The sequence below is a fragment of the Saccostrea cucullata genome, unplaced genomic scaffold (genome assembly GCF_032062105.1).
Source record: "Saccostrea cucullata isolate Sc308-1 unplaced genomic scaffold, CSIRO_AGI_Scuc_v1 ctg3997, whole genome shotgun sequence".
Classification (NCBI taxonomy): Eukaryota; Metazoa; Mollusca; class Bivalvia; order Ostreida; family Ostreidae; genus Saccostrea; species Saccostrea cuccullata.
In genome coordinates, this window is record NW_026937129.1 from 22,163 (window position 1) to 47,944 (window position 25,782).

The 25,782-nt window shown below is 30.9% G+C and overlaps 2 protein-coding genes across 5 annotated transcripts; both read left to right on the forward strand.

Annotated features, from left to right (window-relative positions):
* Positions 1-2,727: 2,727 nt before the first annotated feature.
* Positions 2,728-12,458, forward strand: LOC134247412 (uncharacterized). Of its 3 annotated transcripts, none has more exons than XM_062729787.1 (14): positions 2,728-2,821; positions 2,920-3,324; positions 3,665-3,786; positions 6,930-7,185; positions 7,291-7,430; positions 8,502-8,739; positions 9,053-9,199; positions 9,434-9,455; positions 9,606-9,655; positions 9,873-9,900; positions 10,267-10,340; positions 10,656-10,692; positions 10,795-10,920; positions 12,149-12,458. In XM_062729787.1, the coding sequence occupies exons 1-14, from the start codon at positions 2,770-2,772 to the stop codon at positions 12,216-12,218; spliced, it is 1,767 nt and encodes a 588-aa protein (XP_062585771.1). In that variant the 5' UTR covers positions 2,728-2,769; the 3' UTR covers positions 12,219-12,458. The 3 variants fall into 3 exon arrangements, with proteins under 3 accessions (XP_062585771.1, XP_062585768.1, XP_062585770.1); XM_062729784.1 differs by having other exon boundaries at positions 2,729-2,821; positions 2,902-3,324; XM_062729786.1 differs by having other exon boundaries at positions 2,730-2,821; positions 2,902-3,324; positions 7,294-7,430.
* A 3,360-nt stretch (positions 12,459-15,818) lies between these two features.
* Positions 15,819-25,153, forward strand: LOC134247413 (uncharacterized). Of its 2 annotated transcripts, none has more exons than XM_062729788.1 (14): positions 15,819-15,920; positions 16,011-16,424; positions 17,291-17,412; positions 18,359-18,614; positions 18,720-18,859; positions 20,796-21,036; positions 21,370-21,504; positions 21,698-21,719; positions 21,957-22,009; positions 22,209-22,236; positions 23,553-23,626; positions 24,038-24,074; positions 24,502-24,627; positions 24,820-25,153. In XM_062729788.1, the coding sequence occupies exons 1-14, from the start codon at positions 15,875-15,877 to the stop codon at positions 24,881-24,883; spliced, it is 1,758 nt and encodes a 585-aa protein (XP_062585772.1). In that variant the 5' UTR covers positions 15,819-15,874; the 3' UTR covers positions 24,884-25,153. The 2 variants fall into 2 exon arrangements, with proteins under 2 accessions (XP_062585772.1, XP_062585773.1); XM_062729789.1 differs by having other exon boundaries at positions 18,723-18,859.
* The last annotated feature ends 629 nt before the right edge of the window (positions 25,154-25,782 follow it).

The window sequence follows — 25,782 nt, forward strand, 5'->3', positions numbered from 1 at the left end:
AGTTAAGACGAAGAGTGCAAGTATTTCACGTCAGTCAAGTCGAATATTGAAGTTGTTTAAATGAGGTGGACTTGGGGTCTGATATTAATACGTAAGCCTTAAACCTCAAGGAAAAGGGTATAAATTAAGAAAGTAATGATACATTGCTGTCCAATGGGGTCACACTCTTTAACTAATCGAGAAGCATTAAAGTCGGATGTTCATGTAAAGGTCCAAAGTATTTTATGATAATTTTGCAAATTTTTCACTATTTCAATATCTTTCAACATTTATTGTACTTTTGATGGTTTATGTCCCTTATAAATGTTACATGTAACATCCTACATATTATCTAATCTGTCCAAAGTTCTTTTTGTGACCCGACATATAATCACTATTTATGATGATTGAGATATGACATACTCTTTACAGGTGTGTATACAATTTTCAAATTTATTGGACAGGGCGTCGACTAATTGCAGGTAACTTATATCTCTGTTATGAAAAAACTACCTGGATGATAAAATCATGGGATATTTACAACTAGTCTTGTTAAGATGCTGCTTCCGATCTTAAGTTTCTAAGTGTAAGGTTTGTCGAAGAGGAACATCTCAATAGATTTTAATTTAAGCCCTTTGATGCCTTACATGGTTGGAATGTACACCATAAACTTGATAAAGGAGATGATTTATTCCATATTTTTTAGATTATTAACCAAGGATTAATGTTTTGGGTAGGTCTAGATTTTCGTAACTATGGGTGATGTTTGAACTAAATACATTGTAGATGACATATCATCGTTGCCAATCTTCCTATTTTTCCAGATATGAATAGAGCAGACCCATTCTAAAGTTAATATAAATTCATTTGATTTAAATCGGAATGATGCATCAAGGGATGTAGTTTACAAGACAAGCTCTAGGTAGATAACTTCCCTAAACGAACTGACATACATTTAAGGGGTGATTACTGTTCATGTAATAAATAATAATATTACTCCGACGAAAGCATGTTTGGTTGCAAACCTCCAGATATTCATAATCTACATGTACTGGTGACAAAAAAATGATGAAGCACGTAATATTGGATTACAGTTATCTATGTTTTATATTCCATTTAAAATGGTCACGCACACAAAACTCAAGAAAAGGTAGTTTAAATAGTTTTTACCTACTAAGTAAAATAGTTCACTAACTTAAATATGTCTTAAACGTGGTATCTTATTCTAATTGAAAGATACTTGTTTTTTGCAGTTTAGAGAGAGAGAGAAAGAGAGAGAGAGAGAGTCAAACTTTGAATGCCACTTATTAAATACATGTAAATTGAGATATAAAGGATATTCTGTAATAAGGAAGTTTTTCAGTACTAGTATCCTACTGAGCTGGTTACAAATTATTCAGTGTTCACAAAGTTAGGTTTGTTTTTATGATTAAAGCTTATAAAAATAAATTCCTCCTTGAAAAAGTAAATTAAATTTGCATATTTTCACAACTTAGATGGCTTCTGTATATATATTAGATAAAATCTCTTTTGTACGCTTTTTATGTGTCAAATATAATTGCTTTTTAATTGAATTAAAGAGAAAAAAGACTAAGATTTAACAATATCAAATGCCAACATGTTAATTTTTTTACCAGTTGAGATTTTTAGATAAATATAGTAAAACTAGATTGAAGGCCTGTGAGCACTGAGCTTACTCAATGATACCCCTGCCTCTCTTATGATTATGATGACGACGTCCGTGCTTTGTTCTTAGAGATTCAAAATAAGTTTCGAATCAAAAAGTAAAATAGGAAGTGCAAATTAGCATAATGTAAAAAATATGTGAAATTATTATTAAATTTTATTTAGTGGTATAGGAGGACTTGCAGATAGAGATGAGTACCTTTAAACATCCTAGAAAGAATGACAGTGTTCATGTTTTAATATGGGAAACCCAAAATATGTATCGGATCAAATTGTAAAAGAGAAGAACAAAATGGAACTACGGATGTAACTAAGATACTGTGAAAGTCTCACTAAATTTCATAAAGTAGGTCTGTGGCTGAGGATAGGGAAAGTTAAAAACAATTCTCGTCCGAAATTTCCCCGTCAAATAAGACCGTATGGTCATGTGTAGTGAAAGTCATCAATATATTGAGCATATAACTTCGCAAAACTTTTGGTAGATGACTGCAAAGAATAAACAAACACATGCTGTATAATCAGATTGCAGATGCTAGCATTGTGAAATAAATATCTATCAATAATTGAATAACAGGCTAGCTAACAACCTGGTGGTTAAAAATGTATGTAAACTTTATAAATTGACCAGGTAGGCAACATGCTCAATTTTTAAGACCTTAATTAATTACCTTCAAATCATCTGAAATAGTTGTCAGAAAAGTTAATTTATCAACAACTAATCATAACTATAAAAGACAATTTATTCTAAAACATTTTTAAGCTCAAACTTAACTAATTATATGATCTATCTTCATGACTCGTATCAAAGAGCTAGTCAAATGCACTGAATGTGTTAATCATTTACATGATTCCCAGTTAATAAAAATATACTTATAGAATTATCTGATGTGTTTGAAAACCTTAAACGGTTTTCGCTAAATTTGTAGTACATCTATGTATGATGATCCAAAGAGCCGGCTTCAGAAGCATATCTTCCATACTTAGAACTACCAGTGCCGCCCTTCTTTAAATCTTAAAAACCCTTTAAATCATTTACAAAGATATTTTTTTATCAACAGTGCAGTTCAAGGACATAGCGATTTATTTCACTTCCTTGATTCAGCTATGTACATGTATGAGGTGATCTTGTTTTTCTTGATTTGTCCATTTTGTCAAGGTATGTCAACTTTTTTTTTCAATTTAAGATTTCATGCATTGTTAGAAAAAAAAAGTTTCAGTTGGAACTTTTTCTTGAAGTTTTTAGTATGCATACAGGGCACTGGAGTTTGTTTGCCAGCTTGTCAACTACAATCGGGGAAAATAATGTTATTCTCTCCTGCGACTTTGATGATTATATCAATGAAGATAACATAATTCCTGAAATGATTCTGGAAATCCGACAAAACAACACTAGAGAAGACTGGAAAGAAGTTGCAAAGACTAACGTCACAGGATCCTACATCCTCAAAACGGATCAGAACTTTGAAATTTATCTTATCACGTCTGATAGATGTTATCCTGATCCTGAAGAGTATATTGCATGCAGGATACAGATTTTTGCGTCTTTAACTCTTAGCAGATGTTCAATTGACCCAAACCTTTACTCCATCTTCCGATGTAGAGTGTCCAACGGGAGTGAGATGTTCAAAAGTCTAGAGAAAAGTATCGTATCGACCAAAGGTGAGATTTTTCAATAAAGACATGATGAAATAAAAAAGTGGATACATAATATGCAAAAAGAAATAGCACAATCTCCATTTAATTCAGCAAAAGAAGACGCTTGCATCATCGACCATTTAAATATAACAAAACTACAAAATATGTCTAATCAAGAATGTTACACCTAAGTAAAATCATTAAATAGAAGTTAATTAATAATCTAACTTTTTCAAATATACATATTACCTGGCCAAATTAAAAAGTATGTTGCTAGAACGATAGTTTCTGTTAGGAATATATAACCAGAAATCAATTTTCAAAATTAACATTTATCTCGTATTATTTTTTAATAATTATATAGGTCAATCTCCGAAGAAAATTCAGGCCTTAACTATTATTAAAAGCAGCGGGGAAAAACCAGGAGATGTGGTACAGCTTAAATGCATCGGAGAAGTTGAAAGCATAAACGGTCTTCCTAGCCAAGTATGTTAAACGTTTGTTTTATTTTATAAATGAGGTTATTAACTTTTTTAAAGAAGAATTTCCGGGATAGTGCAAATTGTACCCCCCCCCCCCCCCCCCAAGTAAATAAATAAATAAAAATTATTTGGAAGTTTTACTAACTCTAATCGATAACGATCAACTAATGACTACATTGTGTCACAAAGGAGGTGACGATCAGCTTTTCATATTATCAACCATCGTTATTTATAGAGTGATATTTCCTTATCATCTTTTTATCATCTGTTTAAGGTATTTTAGTATTCAGCACTCATTGGAAACTCAGAGTTATGGTCTGGGTGTAATCATTAGTCGAAAAGAGACGTCTGTCAAATAAGTTGATGTAGGGGTGTCAACGAATTGTATTGAAAGTCATCATTTCGTCAATTATTTGGTCTTACAGTGCTCTTGTTGATGTAATATGATTTTTTAATACCAAATCCTAGGTCTAATTTTTTTCTAAATATAGAATTTATCTAGATATGTTCCATCTACGAGGGTCATTCAAAAAATACGTAGACAATGTCCTCCGTCATCATATTATTCTTACACATCTTCAGATCTTAGATCAACACATTTTCTTCTGTAAAAACATTTATTTTGTCAGTGTGTAAAGTTTCATTCCATTTAATTAAATGGAATTCATGTTAGATAGTTTTAAAAGCAACATGTTTCGTCACCAGGGAGCACGGTTAACAACTCTGTGACGTCAAAAACAACGTCGAGAAAGTTTCTCAAAATTATTCTGCCTTTTCATTTCATACGCGGTTTGTAGCTTCTTCCCAATTCATAAAATCTTATCCATAGTAGCCCTTGACAATTAGTTCGCTAACAATCATTTGAGTACCTTAAGTTGTATTATCAATGTTTTCAAATTTTTTATCTACACATAACTCTTGTTTATACAAGTTCCGCAAAAATGAATCGCACATCGTGTTTCATAACGTTACTAACTCTTCGACAAGACTTTTTTCACAGTTATTTGTTTCGTTACAGACCGTTCGTGGTCCGATTCAAAGTCTCTAACACTCAAAAAATAGTCATTCCTATTATAAACAAATAGTTTATATCTATTTTTTACTTTTTGTATCTATTTCCTGGTTCATTAAGCATTGTCTGAGTTTGATTTAAAGGTTTTCAGAATGCAAAACAAAATTTTATCGCTACTTGCTGCTCCAAGACGTCCTTCAAAGTTATCGGTTTTTTTATTTTGCTTTTTTTCATGAAGTCTACTCTATCTGCCTTTAGAAATTATCTTTTAATAGAAGCGATGTTTTGCATTAAATTTTAGCATCTGAAGTAATAGAACAATACTAAATTTAAACATTTCAATTTTATTTCGTTTAAGCGCCATTTTTAAGAGGTATGACTCTAGATATTATAAAGTGTATTATTAGTATATAGCTCAACTTTGACACTGATCCATGACCCAATTTTTGCTGTCTTAAATCTTTGATAATTTTGATAATTATCAAGGTATTTTCCAATTTTATTTGCTCAAATTATATGAATTGTTTGTTAAAATATCCGTAGTAAATTTGGTTATAATATGACGTCAGATATAAAAGTTATGACAAAATTCTACAAACTTTTGGAATGATCTCGTATATATTCAATACTTAGTGAGCTCGGGGGGTTTCTTCAAAAAAAAAAGGTGATTACTTCCCTTAGGCATCTCATATACCTGTTGATTTCTATTCATCCCTGTTTTATACCCTGTTCACAGAATTATAAATTGTTTGTAGATTTTTAAATGATCGATCACTGTTTGCAATGTTTACCTTTTCATTACATTTTGTGAGTTCCATAAATGGAGTGGAACATTAGAAAATAAACTTTGTTTTTCGAAGTACACGTAATAAAATTTCAATATTAAAGCATATAATGAGTTATCAACGACTTTGTACCATGTGTTTCATTTTGACATTTCATACACTAAATGAAAACTTAGAACTTATTTCTGTTTGTTTTTAATGATACCATTTTTTACACTTATTTACGTGGATTTTATTAAGGTAGGATTCTTCTCTTATTTCTTGTATTTAAAAATTAATGAATTTTTCACAGATATCACTAAGTGTTGATATAAGTGAGATTAAGTTTGACCGTTTTATATTAGAGGCTAGGTCAAGTCAAGACATTACTTTTTCCCTCTACATTAAGAGTAAAAATTACTGTAGCCAATCATGTGATCCCTACATGCATTTCAAAAGATTGAATGTTTTTCTTTTTCCATAAAAGGATACTACATGCATTATATAGGGCCTATAAGATGATGTTACCAAAACTGAATAATTTAACTAAAATAATATTGGATAATCTAAATTTTCTCTACTTTTCTTAAATTTTTAGGATAAATTAGTTATTTTTATATACTTCCTATATTTGAATAATTCTTATTTTTACATATGGTTAAGTTAAAGACACAAACTGAAACAAAAACAAAAAGTTCTGATCGTTTACTAAGAGAGATAAAACACCTTTCTTAGGGATATTTGGCACAAATCTGTGCTTCGATTGGAAGCTTTTAAAAGCTAACATAGTTCTAGTTTGTTTGAAAAGTCGTATTTATTTGATATATTTTGAAACTTTAATCTCTAATTATTAATTTAACTTACATTTGAAAATTTCTTCAAGTCTTTCATTATAAAAAAATTATAATTAAATTCATTGTTCTTTAAAATTTTGAGAGGCAGAAAAGAAGTTATTTACATACGCCAACATTCCGTCAAAAGTATAGTCTCTGCTAAATTTAAAAGGCAGTTTACCATTTCCTTTTTAAGTTTTACAATCGTGATGAGGAAAGATAAATATGGTCTTTAAAATATCTTTCGTCTAAATATTTGACATATAAGCAAATAAACTTTGAATATTTCATCTAGTCAGAAACCAGAAAAGAATTCTACCTTAAATACCTACACATTTATCGTACTTTTTGAAATACTTAAAAACTTTATAGTCTAATTTACCATTTCCGTAACTTATCTACAAAAAGCATTCCATATACATTGTATAAAAGTAAATCATATCTGATGAATAAATGAAATGAATGATACCTTTTGAATTTAAAATGATTAAAATTACATTTTTCAAACTTAAAAAGGGAATTCTAACTTTCTTAAAAGAACATCAGGTGGTGCAAAAATATTTCTGAAAAATTTTCTGAAATATCCCTTCAAGACCCTCCAATCACCTCAGTAGTATCTAGCAGCAGAGATGGATGCATAAATGTACAGGAATCGACGATCTTTTACCACATCATGAAAAGTGATGCATACCTAGAAATAATGTGTGAGTCGGGCTACGACAAATACACACGTGAATGTGGAAAAGGAAGTGCAAATTCGACGTTATTCATAAACACAAAAACTTTGATTGAAGGTGATTATTTTACGAACAATTATGAGTCTGCTGAAAAGTGTTTTATCTGTAAATTTACTTTATGATTGTTCTTCACTTTCTCACTATCTATCTAATTTTGAAAAGCAGATGTGCGGTGGAAAGTATCTCCTATCTTTATGTACGACGAAAATGGGGCTATTGACGAACAATATTTCAACACTCACGGAATTGGTAGAACAATTCATCTGTCGTGTAGTGCTTCCTCATTCGCGTCTAACGAACAGGTATACTACCATTTATTGTATGTTGTGTGTTTGTTTCTTGTTTAAAGTCCCTCCAGAGAAATTTTCAAATTTTAAGACAACTTACATATATATTGTAAGTGAACAATAAAATACCGAATTGTTTTTTATCGCGTGGTTGGATATAATGAAAAAGGGAAAATGTGCTTCCTGGTTAATGTGCACTAGAACCGATGTTCACTATTGACAACATTGAAATGATTAAGAAGTAAAAACAGAGGCCACGTGCACATTATTAATGACAGGTTATGCAAAAACATTTTTCGGTATAACTTTATGCACACCGTTTTCGATATCTGCTTAGTATCTAGATTGTTTATTTCTTATTTTTTTCCCCTTGTAGAACATTTTTAATCATCAGAGAGGAATTTAAATAATGTTGGTGACATTGGCGCGTAAAGGCGCCATCTTTGCGATTATTCAATCTGCAACCTGTTAAAGCATAACCACTGAAACCAATAAATTTATACCGGGGTATATAAGACAGCAATTAACATTATATTTACATTCATGAAAACAAGGAAATAAACCGATTGATATATTTTTATAAGCTTGTCAAACTCTTAAAAAGTCTTACTCTTACTCGATAATTCGGGCGTTGTGTACCTAGCTTTTCTCAATGTTCACCCTCTAGTAAAATTTAGTGAGGTTTGTAAATGATTTTTTGAAAACACTCAAACAAACCAACTGATTGACTTCTGTCATTTTTTTCTCTGATCAAGTATCTATGAGAGTAAATGGATGGTAGAGTTTGAAAGTTTTGTAATGTTTCAGCCTTTATAGACGTACTAAAGGCTAATGATTTTGAAGGGTTGAGTAAATGATTGCACTAAATAAATTGAAGGGGAGTAGAATAAGATTTTGACAGATAGGTAGTTAATTATATTTTTTTTACATTTTCATTATCGGTTGTACCCCCTTATGAATTCCAAACCCCCATGAATTATCAATCAAAACCAAATGAGATTATGGTTTTAGCTAAGAAAAGGTTTATTTATAGATGTGAATATGCTTTTTTAATTTCCTATTTCTTTCTCACCTTTAATCTTTTAGATGATAAAATGGTGCGTTAAAAAGACAGATAATGCTAACTGGACAAAGGTTGTCACACAAGAAGGCGAAATAAAGATTTCAACAAATAAAAGCGGAGAGATGATAATGTTCAGTCGAATTACCTATCATGTAACGGAGTTCGACAAGGTTCTTCATTTTATCTGTGAAGTTTCTACTTCCTCTTCCAGTCCCTGTGGATCAGGATTAAATTTTTCAAGTCTTACAATTCGGATAAATGGTAAATATGTATTTTTTAAATTTTGGTGAATTTAAAAAAAAAATTGTTTTATTCAAATATAGATGGAGTTTGTCTAAGTAGAATTTTGTATTTTGCCGAAAGAAGAGCATTTTTTTTGTTACGATTTTTTTTATTCTTCTATTTCATCTAAGAACTGTTAAAGTAGTTTCCCACTTATGGTACAGCTGTACATAATAATAAAGAAACAATTTTGCATGAGGTAAAGAAGGTCTAAATTTTAAAATATTACTATTATTCATTCAAATACTTCAAACTTTCATACACATAAAACATCTCCTCTCTTTGATTTCAGCTCATCAAACAGCTCAACACACAAAGCCATCTGAATCGGATAGTACTACCCCTGTAGTCGTTTTATCCTTCTTTCTGTGTTTAATTTTAATCACAGTAATTGTTCTTGTGATAGTGATCTTCAGAAGAGGAGAATTGACAATATTTGGTTAGTCTTTTATGTTTAGTTTTAAATGCAGAGATATACACTGAAGAATAGCCATAAGATTATTTTAAGATTATAGCTTTGAAATACATTAGATAGTTACTTAATAAATTAATTTATAGTCACTCCGGTAATTTGCCTATTTTCTTTAAAGAAGAAAATCAAGCAAACGTAAAAATATACTGGTAAGCTGTATCCAAATCTTCATTTTTACAAATTTTAATTATTATTTTTAAGGAGTTGTGATCAAGATTGAAAGGTACGTATAACTATTGTCTTATCAATGTTAGATAAATGACGGATCTTCTGCAACTCTAAAGTATCATATATTTATTTTGACTGCTTTATACTATTTTGAACTATTATATAAAACTTAAACGTTGAAACTGTGCATTTGTTTTCACTTCAGAAGCAGCAACCGATTTCAACTGCCGGAGGACGGAAACAAAGTTATTTCAGGTTATCATGCACTGAAAGATAGAGACTAAAAGAATCATTTTAATACGTGTATAATGAATTCAGATTTTTTTTTATAATTAATGAAAGCAGAAGGAACATGTAGAAAAAAGCAATACAAGATTTTAAATGTATTCTTATTATCTTAAACATGCCCTTTAATTGATGGATGACCCTTGAACCAAAATATCATATTGTACTGTGTGACTTTTTGTTTCAGTACCTTCTCAAGCAAAGGCCTCCGAAAGGTATTTTTTCCCACAAGTAATTAAAGTATAGATATATATATGTATATGTCATGGTGATATAAATAATAAAAACATAAGTCAAAATTTTCATGCCAAAGAAACGTATGGCTACTGAATAAAAATATTAAGATTACAAACAGCGACAAAGATATTATCCATGAAGAGAGAGAGATATAGAGATATTAATTATATTAATGAACGTTTTCTTAATGTAATTGCATTTTTTTTATGGTAACTATGTTTGCTATATAATCTGATAATAATTTTATCAATTGAAATAATTTCAGTTTATAAATATTGGTGTACTCGTTTATACATCCAACAGTTTTAACAATATCTTATTTTTTTTCAATTCAACATTTACAGTATATCACAAACAAGCAAACGATATATCGAAGAGCCAATGAGACATAATTCTAAAATTGACAAAAAGAAGACAGGTAGTTTTAAAATTTCATGATTCATTTACTTGTTTAATATATACCATTATTTTAACAAACATTCTAAATTTTTGTACTTGTGTCTTCAATAAAATATAATTTAATTTTTATTAAAAAATAATGCAAATTAAGTTAAAGTTTATGTTTCAGTGCTTTATTTGAAAATTCAATGTTCGTTAATATTACTTTTCTTTAACAGTTTTTCCTGGCCACGTTTCTTCTTGTTTCTTTCCTTTGGTTTTATATATTATTAATCTTTTATAAATGAGATAAACGCAGCTTTGTCATTTAAATATTATTCTTTACTATGTACAGAGTGTAAAAATGAGAAAGATTCAGAAGACAACACACAGTAAGTATAAGTGATATCGAAAGTTATTCTGCGATATCCTTAATCTTAAAACTGCTGAACACTACAGCAGTTCAATATTAGCATTAATTTTCCTCATTCCAGAGGGTTTTATGAAGAACCAGAATGCACATTGGCAGTTCATAGACAAAGTGCTTACGAAAATGAAGTGTTGAAAGATGACAGTTTGAACGAAGGAGGAAAATTAAAAGAAAACAGTGAATCACAAATGTGAGTAACTTATAGGATCTAATATCATTTGTGGTCGGATGTGATATTATCCAAACGCATTGTTGTCTTAATTATCCCCAAGTCTTGGCGAGATTATAAGACACGCAAGGAGTTAGATTAAAAATTATTTCTCAACATACTATAAGAGGTTCCTTTTATTCCATGTTTTATACATCATTATAAATATTTATGCTGTTTTATACAAGAATTTAATTTACTTTACTTTCACTTTCGCACAAAATCCATTGATATCATAATAATATCCAGTGAGTGATATCCGCAGAATAAAGGAAGAAATGTGAGAAAAAAATCATTTACGACTTATTTTGGTGGATCTTTATTTAATAGATGAACACTATTAAATAATTTGAATAGAAAAAGACGACTGTATCATTTATATGTTGTTGCAGTGTTACAATGCACTTTAAAAAATACGCAGTTTGAAAAAAAATTTCAAAGTGCGTTAAATTTGGTACCAAATCAACGCACTTTGAAAAAAATAAAAAAAATTTTCAAAGTGCGTTAATATCGACCATATTAACGCACTTTGAAAAAAGAAATTATTGCTTGGTCAATATGTTTTACTGTACTTGGATTTTTCCAATTTGCATGTAATTTATGTCAACTTAAGTTTACAACGTCATAGCAGTTATGTAAATACATATATTTGGGTGTAGCATAAGAATCGGTACGGGAGGGGGGTACGCACACAAATGCATGTTTTGCAAAGATATACATAATATAGGCATTGAAAATCGGGTCTTACCTTTAGGGGGATCCACTTTCAATTTGCTACCGACAGCTATGTACAATGTATAAGATAAAAAGAGTTGGGCTGAGAGTAGAGACCTTCTACCTGTCTTCTCCTTGTTCTCAATGAGGGTTAATCAATGCATGAAAATTAAAAAAGTTTTCAAAAGATATCATTATTACAAATTGATTCTCTCAATTACTAAGATCTAGGGCTAAAATTTTTGTTTTATAACATCAATTTTCAAAGTGCGTTAAATGCCCCTATGTAATAAAATGTTGATGAACACTCTTAACGCACTTTGAAAAAAATTTTCAAAGTGCGTTGATTTTCTCCAAATTCAACGCACTTTGATTTTTTTTTTCAAAGTGCGTAATTTTTTCAAAGTGCGTTGCCACATTGCAGTTTCATGCTTGATTATAAAAGTTACTTTATTTTCAACAGTTTTATTTTAAAAAAATCATGTATTTACTACAGATGTGACTACGATGAGCTGAACATTGAAGAAGAACAACAAAACTACGAAGATCTAGACTTACATGTTTAACAAATACATGAATTAACAAGATGAAAAAAAACGAATATTTGTTTTCACTGAGAGCAGGATAAATGTTATATTAACGTCAAAATATATAATTTTTTATAAACGTATAACGACAGTCTTATTTCCAAATTTGTACAATTTGTACTGACTTGCTCCATCTATTGAAACATGTTGATTTGTGATGTAGGTTGTATGCATAGTTTTAGAAATAAATGTATATGTATAACTTTGGATACAGGAGCACAATTGACACTTAAAAGCAATGACCTCTTAGTTTTCTATGAAACGCCGTCACTGCCTTATAGCAGAACACTACTATTGCATTGTGTCAACCTTCCATTACATTATATCAACTCTTTATGACATTGACCCACACTACTATTGCATTGTGTCAACCTTCCATTACATTATGTCAACTCTTTATGACATTAACCCACACTACTATTGCATCGTGTTAACTTTCCTTTACATAATGTCAACTCTTTATGACATTTACACATACTACAATTATATTTCGTCAACTTGCATTTCGTTATGTTTACTTTTCATGAGATCTTAGTTTTTATTAACTGATGTGAAAAGCTTACGCCATACTGTGCGCACTCTTCTACATTATGTCGATTCACTATTACGTTATACGAACACGGGTATCCTCGGCCTTTATATGAGCATAACGTACTTTCCGCGTTCCGCAAGCACTAAAAATGGCGGGAGAGAAAACTGTCGTAGAAGAGATTCTTGGCGATTTGGGAATGGCATCTTTAAATGAAAACTTTAAGCGACAAATGATTGACAATCTTGAAACGTGCAAAGCCTTAACACTGCGACTGTGAATTAAAGTCACATCGAAATTCAATTGTGTTTACTTTAATCTCATAATTAAATAAATCAAATATTATGAGTCGTGCAGCAATCATTTTTTTCTCTTTTTATTTTGATTCTGTTTTTTTTTTTAATAAAAGTCTTAAACTTTGAAGGACATTGCATTAGTTTCACAATAAGCTTAGCTGAATTAAGTTGAAAACTTTTTCCTATAAAACTATAAAGCCTGAAAGCTTCTCTGCTTTCCGCCCTTGGTCTTCAACCATATACCGTCCCCCTTCCTTGTTCAAGATTCCCATATCTGCCACTGATATGTGCCCATGCATGCTTACTAAGGCATATTCAACTGATTTAGATGAGCGATTGGTAGATTTTTATAATAGAATTCTGGCCCTGGAATTATTAAAAAAAATTACTAACTCCAGTGACGTAACATCTTTTTTTGGAAGAGGAGGTCAGCCAGAAAAAAAAAACATTTCACCGAAAAAACTTGACAAACCAAAAAAAAAAGTCCAAGCCCGAAAATCCTATTTCGGGGAGAGGGGTCCAACTTCGATCAGTCCTATTTTTTTCCAGATATATTACATTACCCTTAGTGGATTATACTTTAACAAAAAGTAGGGGTGGGGGCTGTACAGTTTCAATGAACATTACATTTTCTATAGTCAAATTATGTCTGGGAAAAGAGGGGGTTGATATTATATGCCTGTAATTCGTCCTAATCAATCAGGAACCCCCCCCCTCTTACCAGTCATTAAATCACGGTCGTCAACATTCATTATATACTAGATATACAGCTTTGAGATAATGTAAATTTTTTTAACATCAGGTAATGAACTTTTGGAATCAACATTATAAAGAGTTAACACAATATAAAGATATTTTTAAATCACATAAGAAAGAGTTGACATAACGTAATTATATAACCACATCACGGAATGGAGTTTTGACATAATGTAATAAAGTATTGATATAATATAAAGATATGTTCACATTATGTTATACACTTTTTACACCACGTAATAAAGCACTGACATAAAGGTAAGATGTGTTCACCTTATATCATGATGCTCTCGCCGTAAAATAAAGATGAATCCATAACACGTAATAATGCTTTGATATAATAGAAATATACACTCTCAAAAAGGAATGGGCTTTTGATTTCGTGCAATGATAAGTTTAATTATATGACACAATTTACTTGACGTAATGCAATTTTGACCTCACATATTAAAGAAATGAAATGATGTAAAGAAAAATTCATTTCATGCAATAAAGTTTTAATACAATGTAAACGCATTATCACTTCACATAATGAATTTTTTACTTCAAGTTATGAAGTGCTGACATAATGAAAGAATGTATTTACTTCATGTAATGCAGCATTGACATGATGCTAAGATATATTTACATCACCTCATAAAAAATGGACATAACGTAAAGATATGTTCGCATCACATAATGATAAATTGACGTAATAGATGAATAGTTGTATGCTATAAGGCAGTGATGGCATTCCCTAGTTTTCTTCATTTTCCATTAGTTTGACATTGCCGTCCATGTCAAAATTTCTTTGTAACCAAAACAGCCTAACCCGTTTTCCTGATGCCATTTATGTTCATCGGTCTAAAAGTAGCTAGGTTGTTATGTGGTGCGTGAATTTAAATCACCATTTATTTCTTCTCAGATTTATCGGAATGTTTTATACAATGAATATGTAGATGATTCATAATTGGAAAAAAAAATAATGGGAAAAAGGTTAAAAATATCGTTGATCACATTTACATTTCACGCAATCTTTAACCAAAAAAAAAATCTTAAAGTGGATAATCATTTTTTTTATTGACGACCGATGATTATGGTTTAAGCCACAAGCTAATTAAAGAGTCGTTTAAATCGTATTGCTCACATTGGTTGTGATGTTAAGGTACCTCTGTGACTGATGTTAGGGAATATTTTAGGACATTTCTCATCTGAGTTTCTACTCCGCAACAGATAAACGGAATGTCTTGAGAAAAAAATCAAACCAGTTTTCAATATTGTTTAATTGTGTGTCTTTCGAGTACTATAAGACCAAATCGTGCTCCCTCGACCTCTTTTGAAGGAGAGGAAGATCCCGGCCTGGTGTCACGTGATAATAACATCTATCAGTAAGAGAGCAATCTTTTGAAAACAGGATATGTCCTGGGCCTTACATGTCTTCATAAATGTCTCCTTTATCCGAATTCTATGTAAATTTTGCATGCATATGGGGTTTGTGTCTCTCGGTTGATGTTATGGACAAAATCATGCTCTACTTACGATCATAATTTTTACACAAAAAAAGGTATTAAAAAGAGAGAGAGAAAGAGAGAGAGAGAGAGTAATGTTGTTATATATACACATTGTGTATATTTATACGAGTGAGAATAGTACAGGGAAGCGATCTGGACAATGTCCCTAAGGCTTGAGAAAACTCAAGGGACACCTATGATGCGCTATGGAAATTAAATATCAAATATATCCACCATCATAAGGGAGGAACGGTAAATATATGAAAAAAAAGAATATTTTATTTTCCTTTAACCCGCTGAATTTATTAAAATATATACTTTGGAAAAAAGCTGATGTCTTAAAAAACCATTGTACGCTTGTTTATTCTGCAGTTAATATTTTTGCCAGATTATCAAAGAGCAAGACTAGCGAATCATATCTTCCATATTTAGTGCTTTCAGTACCGCTCGTCTTTAAAGGTCTGTTGAAAACTTTATTAACCTGTTTAGTCATTTACCAAATGTATTTTTATCAACAGTGTAGTTCAAGGACATTGGAAAATATTTTACTTCCCTGATTTAGCTATGTATTTGGTGATTTTGTTTATCGTGTTCTGTCCATCTTGTCAAGGTATGTCAATTTTTTTCTTCTAAGATTGCATGCATTTTTAGTAACAGTGTTTCCTTTGAAACTTTTTCTCTATCTTTATTATGTCTACAGGGATATGGAGCTTGTCTGCCAGCCCATCAACTACAATCGGGAAAAATAACGTTACCCTCGATTGCTACTTTTATGAAAATACCAATAAATATAACATTATACCTGAAATGATTATGGAAATCCGACAAAACAACACCAGAGAAGACTGGAAAGAAGTTGCAATGACTAATATCACAGGATCTTACATCGTCAGAACGGACCAGGACATGGAAATCTATATAATGTCTTCTTCTGGTTGTAACGATCATCGTTATTGGTACTATTATGACATATTTTGCAGGACAAGGGTTGTTGTCTCTTTAACACTAAACAGGTGTACAATTGACCCAAACCTCTACACAATCTTTCGATGTAGAGTGTCCAACAGAAGTAACAATTTTGAAAGTCAAGAAAAAAGTTTTGTATGGACGAAAGGTGAGACTGGGAATATGCAACAATTGTCTGAATTTGTGTAGAATGGTAAAATAAAAGTATCATCTGTCAATTCAAAATGTTATTATAACTTAAGCTTGCAGTAAAAATCATGTACTGCCTCGATAACAAAAACACATTCTACAATTATTGCATAATAATGGTTATATTTATATATTATAAATAAAAAGTACCCTCGAATCGTCACTGAGAGCTAATGTAGTCTTTAAAGTGGTCAAGAAATGATTTTCCAGAATTTTATTTCATAAATTCTATATACTGTGTTTAAATGTTAAATATACTTAATTATCAATAGTACGGTTTTTTTTAATCGTATTACTTTTTAAATCACCCGATATTTCTTAGAAAATAAAAAAATAACATTACCAGACCACCATAGAAACAATATCAACTGTTGGAAAATTAAAATTATTGTCATTCGAAAAAATATTAAAAGACGGTAAGACGCAGATCCGTCGGCTTTTACTTTGTATTTTTGTTATTCTAGGTCAAAAACACGACGATTAGACGTGAAGTACGCAAATTGTCAAAGTCACGAACTATGCACGACTCAGTCGCTTATAATATATACTAAGTATGTTAGGGCAATGGGGAAAGGTTCATAATTTGTTAGAAAACATGTATAATGGGGTTCCTTTTTTAAAAACAAATTCAGATATAATTTCATTTCGATCTCGCATTGTGCGATTATTCGTAATAAAAGTCAAAAATAGCAATAATAAAACGTATATTTAAACTATCGTGTAAAATGTTAGATTCATCTTTTGCAGAAATCAGAGCTTTTACCAGCAATGCACACAAATCTATTGAAGAAGCAACTTTTAACTTTCATAAATGTCATTACGTAGGGAAATCTCCAAACGGAATTGAGAGCCTCACCATTGTTAAAAGCCGCGGGGAAAGACCAGGAGATGTTGTGCAATTTAAATGCATAGGAGAAGTTGAAAGCATAAATGGTCTACCAAGCCAGGTATGTTCGTTTTATTTTTTAAATAAAGTTTTTTTCTTGTTTTTATTTACAAATAATCAATGAGATAAAGTACATAGTTTTTTACAACAAAATTTAAATATTGGATAAAAAAAGATAGACGGGCTCAATATCCCTAGGTGAACATGTAATCCATACTGAAATTGGAGGATATAATAAACAGCGAAAAATATTTTATAAACAACCTTTGTTTAATATCAATTTATATGATTAATTCATTGAGTCGTAGTTTGGTTGATGCTCTAAGACTAATTCCTATGTGTTAATATGTACATGTATAATATATAATTGTATTAATCTAAAATGGGGATTGTTAAGTCTATATGATCAATATTCGGGGCTCTTACATGTAATGGGTGTTTTCTCTTAGATAAGAATGTTTATTTATCTTGGGAATTTCATTTCAGCTCTTGGATTTCCATTGTTGTATATTCCGTTTAGAGATTAATTTTGTTTATAAATCGTGTTTTGCATTCACCTTTCCATTGCCTTTGATTTCTTTTTTTCTTTTGTTGACTTCTTGACCTTTATTCAATGATTAGAACAAGGCATTAGAAACTAGAACATTTTTTCTACGACAAAGTAATTAAAATAAACCGTTAGTAAAAGTACATATTAAGAGTATATGCCAATGAACTCTGTATAGTCGTTTTAATTTCAAGAGAGACAAAATCTGGAACATTTCCGTTACTTCTTTTAGACGTCCATTATAATTATTTCGGATTTCAATACGTTATTATTGTATTTCTTTTTTATAATTTTCAACACCCTAAGGTAACTTTACATTTTATCTCTCTAATGAAATAAAATGTTTACAAGTGTATATTAAATGAAAAATGTGTAATTATTAAATTTAAAGTAATGTCATGTTATTATTATTCAAATTACATCGTTTAAACTTGAAAGTAAATATTAGCTTTCTTAAAAGAGCATCAGATGGTGCAAGAATATTTCTGGAAAATTTACTGAAATATCTCTACAAGACAATGCAAACACTGTAGTAGTATCTAGCAGCAAAGATGGATGCATAAATGTACAGCAATCTGAGATCTTTTACCACATCTTGCAAAGTGATGAATACCTAGAAATAATGTGTGAATCGGGCTACAATAGATACACAAGTGAATGTGGAAGAGGAAAAGCAAATTCGACAATATTCATAAAGACAAAAACTTCGACTGAAGGTGCTTCTTTCATATTGAATTGTACTGGAAAGGTCTTACATAATGTTACATTATTTCATTATTTTTCTTCTCTGTTTTGAGATCATATTATCTCATTTTGAAAAGTAGAGGGACAGTGGAAAGTATATCCTATCTTGATATACGACGAGACGGAAGTTATAAATGGACAGTATTTCAACACTCAAGGAATTGGAAGAACCATTCATCTGTTTTGTACTGCTTCCTCTTTCACATCGAATGAACAGGTAAATACGTGCTATAAATATACTGAAAGATAACATACAATCCATATTATTTTTTGCTTGGCTGAATATTATAAAATTATATCAAATCATATCAAATGATCAGAGGTTCTTCCTGGTTACTGTGCACCAAGCCTACATGTAATAAACACAATCATCGACATTGAAATGTATGTTGTCTCGGAGGTAATGCGGTAGAAGAAACACACGTGGACATTTATAATGCCGAGTTATGGAGTGACATTTTAAGTATCTCTTTAACACGACATTTTCAACATTTACTGAGTTTCTAAACAGTATATTATAATTTTTCCACTAAAGAATATTTGATTTATCGCCAGAGAGGAATTTGAATGAGGTTGATGACATAAGCGCGTTACAATGCTAAATTGAGATCGGACTTTTTATTCTGCAAACTTATAATTGCTTAGATATTACCATAGAAACAGATATATAGTATACAGTAGACAATCTATTACATAATTTTTGCCCCAATTACAAAAACCGATTTCTGTATTTTTTTCAGTATTCTGGTTGGTAGTCTCGTCAACGTTATTGGTCTTATTTTAACTCGAGAAATGAGTGACTAGTCCTAATTTTCAAGCATGTTCACGTTCACTCTGGTACTAATTAGCCGGGGTGTGTCAAAAGTTTCTGGCAAAAATCCCCATTAACCGATTTTTTTTTACTTTTGTCTATCTTTTTCACCGATGGAGCATCTTGGAGACTAAAAATGCGGTAGGGTTTGAAGACGTTAGAATGTTCTAGATTCTCTCGATTAAGGCTAATCACGTCGGATTGGTTGAACGATTTCCCTATCACAAAGATGAGTGCATCAAAGAACTCCATAGAAAGGAGAATATGATTGTGACAGACACATATGGAGATTATGATATGTTTATGTCTGTGGATCGAAAGATCCCGGGGGTATGTTGTTTATGTCCTGTCTGTCTGTTTGTCTCTCTGCCTGTTTCAACTTTAACCTAGCGCATACATGTAACTATTGAATGGGTAAAGCTAGGGCTTTCACACTTCACAGGTTTATTCATTGTGACAAGACCTTTCAACTGATATACAGTACAAACACGGATATAGCGAATTCACGGATATAACGAAGTGTTTCTGGGTCCCCGGCAAAATTCTTAACAAATCTTTGTAAAATTTTACGGTTATAACGAACTCTGATATAACGAATTTACGGATATAGCGAACTGATTTTGAGTCCCGTTGAGGTTAAATATAATGAATTTTACATCTTTTATAACGTACTTTCAAAGATTTCAAAATTTGAATTATTGAACTGACTATATTTTCTCTCAGCATTTGTATATAAAATTCAATTCATAGTAAAACCTTAGTTATCGAAGGTATGTTTTGTAATATTTGCTTCCCTAACATATCTGATAGTAACACTTGAAGGAAAACATGCATATTCCGAATTCGCTATATATGGTTATACGAATTCGTTATACGGATATAACGAATTACGAATATAGCGAATTAAATTCACAGGTCCCCAGGACTTCGCTATAACCGTGTTTTACTGTAAATATATTTTAAATTTGACCTTGGCCTAACAGTTTAACCCACTTCTTAAAAAACTTTAACTTTGGTCATTACTTTTTAACAGCTAGAACTAGACTTTGGGTATTTCACAGCTGCATTCTTTGTAAGAAGATCTTCCTTTGCGTACCAACACTTTTAACTTGACTTGTATTTGAGAGAATTCGACCCTAGCTGCCATACAGGGGCATAAGTGTTTCACAAACACATCTTTTTTACAATTTTCTATATCGGTTGTATCCCCTTATAAAATTCAATATCTCATGAAAAATAAATGTATACGAAATGAGAATTGGTTATACTAGCTGAATTAAGGTTAATCTCATTATTAAAGCTTCTCCCATGATAAATTACTTTCCTTATTTTTTTTTCTTAGCCGATGAACTGGTGCGTAAAAAAGACAGACAATGCTAACTGGACAAGAGTTGTCACGCAAGAAGATGAAATAAAGTCTTCAGCAAATAAAAGTGGCGGAGAAATAATAATGTTCAGTCGTATTACCTATCATGTAACGGAGTACGACAAGGTTGTCCATTTTATCTGTGAAGTTTCTAATTTCTCTACCACTCCCTGTGGATCTGGATTAACTTCTTCAAGTCTAACAATTCGGATAAACGGTAAATACAGTCTGCATCTAACATTTCACCTGTGTAAAATAATTCAATAACAATGGATTTTAACCATTTTTTATGGAGTTTGTCCGAAGAGGGCGATGTTCATTTCTGTGATATACATTTGATACAAAAATGTGTCCCCTTCAATTTAATCTAGAAACTGTTTGGCCAATCTAAAAAAGAATGCATATGCATAATGAAACATATGATGACGCATTTTCTTGATTTATGTGTCGTAAAAAGTACATGTTATTATTTTTCTTATAGATTTACTATTATTTTTTTTGAATATTTCATCTCTTTATGAACATAAAGATTATTTCTCTTTAACTTCAGCCCATCAAACAGTGCTATCTGAAAAGGAACGTTCTGCCACTGTGACTGTTTTAGCTGTCTTTTTGTGTTTGATTTTAATCACAGTAATGGCTCTTGTAATAATCTTATACAGAAGAGAAGAATTGACAATATTTGGTAAGTTTTTTTATATTTACTTTAAAATGAAGCGATGTTTGACATAATAAATTAGAATAGCCTTGTGATAATTTATGGGATTAATTGATGCAACGGTCATTCCTTTGTCTTTTTTGAAATCAAAACATAAGAAAATACTGGTTAGCTAAATGTAAAGCTGCATTTTATCATAATTTTAAATATCATGTTTTAGGAGTTGTGATCAAGATTGAAAGGTACGTACAATCATTGTTTAATCATTGATAGGTTGATGACAGATCTTTGGCGATTCAACCGTTTGTGTTAAATAATAAAATCAATATAATGCAGAATATATAATTAAAGTCATTTGTTGATAAGTTAAGAGATTTATTTATCATATACATGTCCTTTTGACTGAATATTATTATTTTTTTCTGAAGCTGTTATTTATAATTAAAATGTTGAAAATGTGCTTTTTGCATACACTTCAGAAGCAGCAACCGATTTCAACTGCCGGAGGAGAACGGGAACAAAGTTATTGCAGGTTATATCAGCGTAAAATTCTACTGAAAGATAGAGATAATGAATCATTTTTAGTTCTTGTATAATTAATATATTTTTCAGTCAATACGATGATTAAGCTATCTTCGAAGTACAATATTCACCTCGCCCTTCGGGCTCGTTGTATATTGTTCTCCTCAGGTATTGACCTATAATTGTATGATATATCTGTTTTCTTTCAGTGCCTACACAAGCAATATCCTCGAAAAGGTATTTTTTCTAATATGACTTTATGAAATAAAATTATTGGAAACAGAATAAATGCAAGGAGTGATAAAAAAACTTCGCCAACGTCATTTTCATATTATGACGTTACAATTATGGAGAAAATCATTACGTTGCATATGCTATTTATAGAACATGTACATGACTATAAGTGCAAAATTTCATTCTGATCTGAATCGTGGTTTTGTAAATACTGTAAAACAAGAAAATTTGGCACATACGTATTTTAGCGCAAACGCAAGTGGAAATGCATTGGCGCAAATAAATTTTAGCGCTTACACTTGTCAATAAAAAACACAGCTGTGATATTTTTTTTTTAATCCACACCCGTATTTGACTTTTTGGTAAGTCAAGCACGGAAACACATTAGTACTCCCGTATATCAGTAAACATTCGTTAACTTTACTGCGGTACGTGTTGCTATCACATGGACGTGGTACAATGTTAAAATTTATTTTATTTCTATTTTCAATTAAAAGAAATGGAGTATTTACTCATTTAAATCATATTAGAACAATGCATGCATCGACAGAAAATTACTTAGATAAAACGGTAATCCTAATTAGGTATTGTCTGTAAGCTCACTCGGCATGCTTGATTGCATTGTTTTCCTCGAGGCGATAGATGATTGACACGTCGAAAAGCCAAACTTTGAAGGTGTTAATGATAATAATCGGGTAACAACTACCGGGGTAACAATATTTTAATTAAATTATAATTTGGCAGAACTTTCTGTCTTCCGAACATGTGCAGTGCTAGTGTGTATATAAAATCCACTGACCCTTCGACATTACGTAATCGCGCGTTCCGGTTTACATGTACTTATAAAAAAAATGTTGAACACACAAAAAATGATATTTAGAAATCCTTTATTGCACAATAAATTTTAGCGCTCAGGGGCTCTTGCGCCAAAGGCGCTAAAATTAGTAGTGCGCCAAATATTCTCGTTTTACAGTATAGAGATACCGGTAGTTCGCGAACTTTTTGATCACGCCTCGTATGTCAGAGTTATAAATATTGGTAATATACACAAATGTTTTCATGGAAAATAAATTTATTAAAATAAAAAAGGAAAAAAAAAGGAGAGAGACAGAGAGAGAAAGAAAGAAAGGGAGAGATTAAAATGTCAAAGTTTTCGTAATGTCACTGTATTATTTTAAAAAGTTACTAAAGTGTACGTTTGCAAAACAGCTTCAACAATTATATCATTTAAATTTACATTTAAAAATATAATATAATTATACGTACAATTGTAGTCATAGTAATTGTTTAATAGAGCTATTTAAATAACTTTTTCACAGAATATCTCAATCAAGCATACGATATATTGAAGAGCCAATCAAAAACAATTCTAAGATTGATGAAAACAAGACAGGTATCTATGTGTTCGTTTTTTTTTTAATTTAACAATTAATCCAATTATTTGATATATATATTTCTTATTTTAACTACCACTTATCAAGTACGTTATTTTCATGTTCATGTTTCATTATTTCAATAAAAAAAATCACTTCGAAAAAACTAAATACAATGTATTCTATATCTCTTCCTGTGCTTTTTGAGAAATTTGTCATAATTCTATGTTTTATTATTTTTTTCTAAGTGTTTGTTTTTTTTAACCCGGAATTTTTTTTTTTTTTTTTTGCTTGTTGTTATTTTTCTAAATGGTATATGATTTCAAAAAAGAGAGAGATAACGACAAAACAAAGTGAAAAAAAAAAGAAAAAAAAGTGACAAATTGAAATGTTCAATTTCAATTTCAAATCTATTTCTTAACTTTGTGCAGAGTGTAAAGGTCAAAGAGATTCTGAAGATAATTCACAGTAAGTATCAGTGATATTATAAGGTATTTTTGCGTCATCAATAGTCATGAAATCAACAATAGTACATTTCAATCAATATTAAGTCACCCGCTGGCACAGTGTTTAGAGCAACTGCTCTAGAGTCGCGAAAAAAGGAGTTGATCCTCACGTCGCGGGATCGAATCCCACTGTGGGACGTGGAGACCGGTCCTTCAGATGAGACCGTATAAACAGAGGTCCCGTGTCGCAGTTGGTGGTGGCACGAAAAAGATCCCACCCTGCTCAGTGGCCCTAAGTGCCAAGTATACATGTAGTTCACACTTGCAGCTCTCCACCAGCAAGTGGTGGCGTCTCCATGTTGGTGAAAAATTCTCATGAGGGACGTTAAACAATATACAATCAATCAATATTAAAAATTTATTTTTGTTTTTCGATTTGGTTCTTTCAGAGGGTTTTATGAAGAACCGGATTGCACTTTGGTGGTTCGAAGACAAAGTGTATATGAAAATGAATTGTTGAAAGATGAGATTTTGAATGAAGGAGAAAAATTTAAACAAAAAACTGATTCAGAAATGTAAGTGACAAAAAAACCTAATGACTCATTATTAAAAAATCATCTAGTTGTGTCAAAAGTAATTGTTAACATGCAAAAACTTTTAATGTTTAAATCATTCTATTTTTCAATGCATGAAATTGGGATTTTTTTTAAATTATCACATTCAGTAGGACTATTGAAAAAAAATTACTGTCTATTTATTTACAACAGATGTGACTACGATGAGCTACACATTGACGAAGAACAACAAAACTACGAAGATCTAGACTTATAACAAGTGCATGTACTTTCAAAACAAAAAAACAAAGCTTTCCTTTTTTTCCTAAAAGCAAAATACGTATAATATTAAGCATCAACTTATCTGAATGTGAAACATTTGATCACTTACTAGGAATAGTTATAAAAATATTGTTTCCTTGTGAAAAGAACATCCCTTATCTTGTATTTCTCAATGAAATTTCCTGTTACATGTATGTACTATTTTAGATTCTCACGTTTTGATTTGTATATAGGTACCGTAAATCTGGGAATTTTACTTCGATTTTATTTTGCGAATCTGAGTCAGAAAGCCATTGATAAATTTTTACGTTTAAAAATTTTGCGAATGACTGCTTTGTTTACATTCTGTTTTTGCTGATTTATTTTTAAGAATAATATTTTTGCTAATGCAATAAACTCTCACATTTTCTAAACATTTATTTACAGCAAAAGTTTCCAGATTTAGATGCATCAGTTATGCATCACGTGACTTATAGAAAAGAAAACCTGAATGTAGGGATTGACGATATTGAAGGATAGGTTCGCATTTTTAACAGACATTTACATCCATCTAGAAAGAATCATTTTATTACTTTTGTTGCAAGTAAATAAATTGCTTATACTGCTAATGATCAAATTGCTTATAGTGCTATTGATCAAATTGAAAACTGTTTTGATATTTATTAAGCGTTTTTTGGAGTTATTGATTTAAAGCAACTCGGGATCACAAACTGTGCCAAGACAGGGTTATTGGCGTCACTTATGATAAAGATTTGCTTTTTATACTTGAAAACATTGCTTTCTAATGGCACGAGTTGAAATTCATGATAGGCAATTGATGAAATTTTTAAAAAGTGCAATTTATCGTTTATGTAAAACCTGGGGTGAAAAATTGCAGTTGCCACCTGTAAATAA

Excerpts from the sequence above, each read along its gene's own strand:
- LOC134247412 (XM_062729784.1), top strand. The coding sequence starts at position 2,770 with ATGTACATGTATGAGGTGATCTTGTTTTTCTTGATTTGTCCATTTTGT. Across the intron at positions 7,431-8,501 it reads CATTCGCGTCTAACGAACAG|ATGATAAAATGGTGCGTTAA; the intron begins GTATACTACCAT and ends TTAATCTTTTAG. Across the intron at positions 9,901-10,266 it reads CAAGCAAAGGCCTCCGAAAG|TATATCACAAACAAGCAAAC; the intron begins GTATTTTTTCCC and ends CAACATTTACAG.
- LOC134247413 (XM_062729788.1), top strand. The coding sequence starts at position 15,875 with ATGTATTTGGTGATTTTGTTTATCGTGTTCTGTCCATCTTGTCAAG. Across the intron at positions 15,921-16,010 it reads GTTCTGTCCATCTTGTCAAG|GGATATGGAGCTTGTCTGCC; the intron begins GTATGTCAATTT and ends TTATGTCTACAG. Across the intron at positions 18,860-20,795 it reads CTTTCACATCGAATGAACAG|CCGATGAACTGGTGCGTAAA; the intron begins GTAAATACGTGC and ends TTTTTTTCTTAG.